This window comes from Neomonachus schauinslandi, chromosome 1, assembly GCF_002201575.2.
Source record: "Neomonachus schauinslandi chromosome 1, ASM220157v2, whole genome shotgun sequence".
NCBI classification, from domain to species: domain Eukaryota; kingdom Metazoa; phylum Chordata; class Mammalia; order Carnivora; family Phocidae; genus Neomonachus; species Neomonachus schauinslandi.
In genome coordinates, this window is record NC_058403.1 from 208610174 (window position 1) to 208616700 (window position 6527).

A 6527-nucleotide genomic window follows, 5' to 3' on the forward strand; every position below is an offset into this window, starting at 1 on the left:
CACGGCTCTTGGTCTGTTTTGTTATCTGATGTTCCCCCTTCCAAGAACCTAGAACAGTGCCTGGCACACAGTAAGCGTCAAATGAATGATGATATCTCTACTTTCCCTGGGGGCAGGCACGAGGGCTGCGCCTGTTTTTTCACAATGTCCCCAGCCCCGAGGGCCCCGCGCCTGGAACACGGGAAGGAGTAAAAGGCAGCATTGTCCTCAGGCGGCGCTTGCTCACTCCCGTGTCTCCGCCCCCTCACAGGTGGCGCCTTGTCCCCCGATGGTCGCGGTCGCCCTGCTGCCGTGCCCGCTGTCCGGGCGGGACTTCCTCAAGGCCTCGCACTTTGCACTGGGGCCCGACCCGCGGCTGCACATGGGCGCCATGCAATCCACGTCGCATCGGGACTTCGGGGCGCACCCGGGAGGCACCCGCGCACCGCAGTGCCAGGAGCCGCCCCGCGGGTCCCTCTTCGCCCAGGACACGCGCTCGGCGGGCACAGAGCTCGGGTCGGAGGCGCACTGTGCGTACGCGCCCCCGGGGCCGTCGCCGTCCGCGCGGTCGGAGACGCGGGAGCGCACCCTCGCCGTGCAGGCCAGCGACTTGCGCGTGCACGCGGGCCCGCGCGTCCGCACCGGCCTCTCCACCGTGCGCGCCGACTTCGGCTGGCCCGAGCCGCCGGCGCGCGCGAGCGAGCAGATCCGCGGCGCGCGGCTCATCTTCGACCGCGACTCGGTGCCTCCTGGCGACAGAGCCAAGCTGCGCATCCCACCCACCACCTACCAGGCGTTTTACGCCCCCCACGACCCGTGCCCACGGTCCCGCGCGCCCTGCTGCCACCTCGGTGAGCGCGCCGGGGCGGCCCGCGCGACTTGCCAACCGCGTGGTTCTCCAGGCGGGCGGGGATTCCGCGCCCTCCCCCAGGGGACATTTGGCTACGTCTGGAGATCTTTTTTTTTTTTTTTTTTTAAGATTTTATTTATTTATTGAAAGAGAGATAGGGGCGCCTGGGTGGCTCAGTCGTTAAGCGTCTGCCTTCCGCTCAGGTCGTGATCCCAGAGTCCCGGGATCAAGCCCCGCATCTGGCTCCCTGCTCCGCGGGAAGACTGCTTCTCCCTCTCCCACTCCTTCTGCTTGTGTTCCCTCTCTCATTGTCTCTCTCTGTCAAATAAATAAAATCTTTTAAAAAAATAAAATAGAGAGAGCGCGCGCATGAGCAGGGGGAAGGGGCAAAGGGAGAGGGAGAAGCAGACTCTTCCCTGCGCGCATGAGCAGGGAACCCCATGTGGGACCCCATCCCAGGACCCTAGGCTCATGACCTGAGCCGAAGGCAGCTGCTTAACCAACTGAGCCACCCTGGCGCCCCTGGAGACCATTTTGGTTGTCATCACCCACGGAGGGGGTGCTACTAGCAGGGAATGAAGGGAGGCCAGGGATGCTGCTAAACATCCTACCATGCACAGGACAGCTCGCCCCGGTAAAGAATTATCCGGCCCCAAATGTCAATAGTGCGGGGCTGAGAAAACCAGGAACCTCCCTGAGCCTCAGTTTCTATAAACACAGAATGGCATAGCTCCTGAATTTTTTTCAAGGGGCTGCGCCATGGGTAGAAGTCATGAATGGTGGTTTGGAATCAGACAAATCTGCTAAGTTGCCACCCCAGCCCTGCCACCATAGTAGTTATGTGACACTGAGCAAGTTGACCTCTCCAAGCCTGGATTTTCCTCGATGCAACAAGAGCGCCCCACTTCATAGGAGCTGCTGAAGCCAAAGGAGCCCAGAGTGTGTGATGCACCTTGCATCGAGTGAGAGCTCAAAAAAGAGTAGCTGTCATTTGTGTGATTTTCCGATTCTGTGACTCCAGGGGACCCGCTGGTGCATGTCACTAGTCAGAGTCCCTCCACGCTGGACTCAGGGATTGTCAGATCTGGACTTGACTCTGTTCTGGTTTTGAATTTCCGTGACTTCTGGCAAGTCATTTGGCCTCTCTGAGCCTCAGGAAGGCTGTAAAGTGGGGAGAATTATGAACCCTGCAAATGAGGCTCAAAGCACTTAACCTAGATGCTGGGTTCAATACTTGGCAGTTATTCTTGTTATCATTCCTTGTGTTATTTTTTGGTGTTTTCCACATAGCCCTCAGGCAAGGCTAGTCAGGACTGCCCAGCTCCCCTTTCCAGGTGAGGACTTGCATCCCAGTGGGCCTGAGGCTGCAGGGGCTCAGTGGCCTTCTCTGTCTGTTCTTGCTCATCCTCAGGGGGTCTCAACCCCCTCAGGTGGGACCACAGGAGACAGGATGATGGGACCTCCTACCAGAGGCACTTCCAGGCCCTGCCGAGCGCACCGGCCTTGATGTGTAAGAGGGTAAATCGAGGTGGGGCTGGTGCTGTGGGGGAGGGCAGTGATAGGGTCTGGGTGGGGTTGTCCTTCCCACCTCTGTCCGCCCACAGGCCTTCTCCAGCGTGGAACTGGGAGACTTCAAGATTGGCCATGGGCCCATGTGTTCGGAGCAGAAGCAAGCCTACAGGCCCCAGGGTCTGCCCCCAGACAGGTACAAAGGGACGGTGGCCTTCCACCAGGGTGACGGGCTCTCAGCGACTCGTGGAGCGTGCCATCCAAGGCTCTGGGGCCAATACTGTGCCTTTGAAGCCTCCATCACCTACAAGCAAGGCTCTCCCACCATTAGCACCCCACAGCTTGGCCTTTGGGAAGCCTGCCTCTCTCCCATTTCCCAGGAGTTGCAAGGGCCCGGATCAGACGAATCCCCCCTGATCTGCAGGTATGACAAGGCCCAGGCCGCAGCCCACATCCACTATGTGAATATTCGTCCTGGAGATGGCTTGTTCCATGACAGGACCACCAAAGCTGATCATTTCTATGCCCCAGAGCCAGGTGAGTCTACTGCCGGCCCTGCCCACCCCTCCCCCCTCCTCCAACCCCCCCCCAACTTCCCACGGGGGCCTCCCGGGTCTGCTCAACCTCTGCTCTGCCACTGGCAGAGCCTTTTGTCCTTCACCATGACCAGACTCCAGCATCGCACATCCTGGAAGGAAACTGGTGCCCTGGTCCAGGCAGCCTCACCACCTCCATGCATTTCTTCCATGGTCAGGTCAGCCGGAAGGGGGAGACCTTCCCCCGGGGCTCATCAGGGAAAGGGTTTCCCAGGCGTACCTACAGCAAGTGCAAAGTCCTTGAGGTGGGAGCGAGTGTGACGTGGGGGGGATCTCCTGGGTCTATCTGCAGTATCTAGGGTTAAGTCCCTTAACCACTGGGAGCCTCGGTGGCTCTGTCTGCAAAATGAGATACAGTGCCTACTCCCAGCACCAGCAACGTGGGCCTAGAGAGGGTGTGAGCTCTCCAAGGTCGTAGAGCGCTCGCCTCTCGTCTCCACCCGGGTTTTGGGAGATCCCGGACACGGGAGCTTCCCAGAGGCCACGTGGTCTTACAGCCACCGCCCGTGACCGAACCACCCAGCCGCCACGTGCCTTACGAGAAATGGAAGAGTCACGTGCGTCTAGGGGACTCCTCGCTGCTCGAACAGTTCTTCCAGACCTCCACGGGCACGGACTATTGCCCCCGTGGGACGCCAGAGAAGCCGCAGAAAGCGCCCAGTCTCCACTTGCTGCGTAGCAACCTGCCCCGGGGCACCGACGGTGAGCAGGTTGGGGGGAAGGGGCAGGGCTCCCTTCCCCGCCTCAGCTCTAACCCCGCCCCGGCCAGTTTCGCCCCGCCCACTGCCCGATTCTGGCTCCGCCTCTTGAAGAGCGAGATCCCTCCCCAGTGACCGAGATCCCAACTCTGACCCTGGACAACCCGCCCCTTCGTGGACTTGACTCCCCACCACCACCACCGTCTCCGCCACGGCACTGCCCCCTGCATGGCCGTAGGCCCGCCCCTCTCCATATCTGCCCTCTCCCGACTCTAACCCCTGCTCCTCTGTCAGACTCTGGCTCCGCCCCCTCACTGACTAGCCCGCCCTGCCTGCCCCCTCACTAGTCTGCGCTTGCCACGCCCCTGGCTCCTCCTCCGCCCCGCCTCCTAATCCATCTTCGCTCCAACTTCAGCGAGGGCGAGGGCTTCGCCCTGAAGTCCTACTCCATCCTTAATCTCTCACATTCCTGCCCAGGGACCATGCCTCTCCTCCCTCAGCCCCTCAGCTCGACTACCCCCACCCCAAATCTCCAGAAACAGATTTTTTAACCACGAACCAGAAGATGCTGAAGCCTCATAGAACAGCTCTGGCCTCCGTGACTGAGGACATGCTACAGCGGGTGAGGGACGGGGAAGGGTACCTCCCTGACCAGGTAACCCCCAAAATCAGTGTAGCTTTATCTCAGGATGATAATGTCGTCACCTCAGGCCCAGAATTAGTATCAAGTCCTTTCAGGGTCTCTCTAGGGTGACCCCAGGCACAGGGTCATCTTAATGTCACCCCAGCCTCAAGGTCATCCCTAGCTCACCTCCAGGGTAGTTAGTGTCAGGGTCAGCTCAATGACACCTTTATATCACCAGCCACAGTTATACCCCCAGCTGAGGGTTAGCTCAGTTGCCTGGGTCACCACAGTCCGGGGGTCATTCCAGGGGTCACTGGTTTCTCTCCAGCTCCTGGGTCAGCCCAAGCTGGGGTACCTTTTGCCCACCTCCTCAGAGCCCAGTCATCAGCCTTTGCTGCTCCCAGGTCGTATGGGGGCCACGGGGTGGGCCAGGTAGGTCCACCAGCCTCCAGGCTGTCCTGCCACGCTGACCACCCTGCCTCCACAGTGTAAGTACAGCCACATTGAGCCCCCGCTGGGTGGACAGCGCTTCTTCTCAACCCAATACGAGCATGAGTTTCCCTCCAAGTACCAGGGCCCAGCAGTGCTGAGATTGGTCAATCTGCAGGACAGCCATGTGCCTCTGGGCTCCCCTCGCCAGTGGGGCTGTGGGGCTGGGAAGGTAGACCCTTGGGCCCCCCAGGCCCCCACCTACCCATGCCCTAGCCAGCAATAAACAGTGTCTTGGCAGCATCCCATCCCACCCTCCATCAGTCAGCCATGAAAGAGGATGCTTCGTGGGTTGGGGACGGTACAGGAGAGAGTGACTCCATCAAATAACCCTGAACAGACACTTCCACGGCCCTGAAGATCGCCCCGCTCTGGGCAAGGAGGCCATCCCAGCTTGTGCAAAGGCTTGGCTGTTGGACTCAGTGTAAGGTGTTCAGGTGCACCAACAAATCTGAATGATGTGAAGAGAGGAGTCATAGCTTTGAACAGGGCAGTGTAGTGAAGGGCTGAGAACACAGATTCCTAGGGCTGAATGGAGAGTCCAAATCTTAATTCCTCTGTCCTGGATAGTAGTCTTGGGCAAGGCACTTAGCCCCTCTGAGCCTCATCTGTTTGCTCATCTGTAAAGTGGAGATGAATGGTAGCTCTCTCATTAGAATGTTATAAATGAGAAATGTACACACTTCAGTGTGTGTGGCTGGGGGTCAAGGAGGGAGAGAGCACTTCCCTTCTCAGCATGAAGGTATGGAGGAAAGAGGAAGATGAGGGTATGGGAAGGAGCTTTCAATCATTGAGAGAGGGGGTGGGGTTCAGAGGGGGGAGACTGAGGGGGTGGAGAGGCTGAGAGTGACCCAGCAATTTCCTCCATTGTGGGTGAAAGCTGGAAGCTCAACGGTGTGCTGGCTGGCTGGGCAACTGGTCAGAGCTGGGTCCAGGGACAAATCAACAAAAGCCATCATGATACGATCAAGTCCAAGGGAGGAGGTGTCCAGCCAGGGACGAAATGAAAAGGGTGGAAAGGAGGAGGATGGGGTGGAGCTCCATCACTGATGGGGCTTGACAAGCATGTCAACAAACGGTACCTTGGACAGCGCCCCCATCTTGAAGGTCTGGGTGTGGTCAGATTGGCTCTGTCCACGATGAAATGGGCCTCAGTGGCCATGCCCAGGGCCTGCTTCTTTCGGCTGTTGGGAATCTGGTTTCAGGGAATGAACATGGCTCCCTGACTCTATCCCTGACTCTGTAATCAGACCTTCAAAGACCAAGGCCTCTTGAGCCACCAAAAGCCAAGCTCAAGCCAGGCCAGGAGCCCTTTCCCCATGGGCAGCAATTCTGTGAGGCCAGGTTGTCATTTCCTAGCTCACCTCCAGGGTAGTTAGTGTCAGGGTCAGCTCAATGACACCTTTATATCACCAGCCACAGTTGGTGTAGAGCTAGGTTGTCACAGGAAGAACAGGAGTCCAGCTTTGGGTCCCACAGAATAAGATGGCCCTTTTGGCTGCTCTCCTATTATCTATGCAAGGGTCTGCTAGCTGCAAAACACCTCTTCTGTTTGCTTCCGCTAAAGATCTACATGACACACTTCTGAATTACCTCATGATGACTCAGGATTTCTCAATCCCAGTACTATTGACATTTTGGATGGGATCATTCTTTATTGTCAGAGGCCCTCCTGTGCACTGTAGGATGTTTAGCATCATCCCTGACCTCTAATCACCATATGCCAATAGCATCCTCCCTTTACCCCAGCCAGTTGTGACAACCAAAAATATCTCCAGGCA

At 58.1% G+C, this 6527-nt stretch overlaps 1 protein-coding gene across 1 annotated transcript; it reads left to right on the top strand.

Moving 5' to 3' along the window:
• Positions 1–268: 268 nt before the first annotated feature.
• On the top strand, positions 269–4972 carry TEX45 (testis expressed 45). Its single transcript, XM_021705496.1, has 8 exons — positions 269–830; positions 2241–2347; positions 2434–2534; positions 2763–2875; positions 2983–3092; positions 3432–3636; positions 4169–4254; positions 4745–4972. The coding sequence occupies exons 1-8, from the start codon at positions 269–271 to the stop codon at positions 4970–4972; spliced, it is 1512 nt and encodes a 503-aa protein (XP_021561171.1).
• The last annotated feature ends 1555 nt before the right edge of the window (positions 4973–6527 follow it).

Coding starts and splice junctions, on each gene's coding strand:
- TEX45 (XM_021705496.1), top strand. CDS start 269: ATGGTCGCGGTCGCCCTGCTGCCGTGCCCGCTGTCCGGGCGGGACTTC. Junction 831..2,240: donor CGCGCCCTGCTGCCACCTCG/GTGAGCGCGCCG, acceptor GCTCATCCTCAG/GGGGTCTCAACCCCCTCAGG. Junction 4,255..4,744: donor CTGAGGACATGCTACAGCGG/GTGAGGGACGGG, acceptor CTGCCTCCACAG/TGTAAGTACAGCCACATTGA.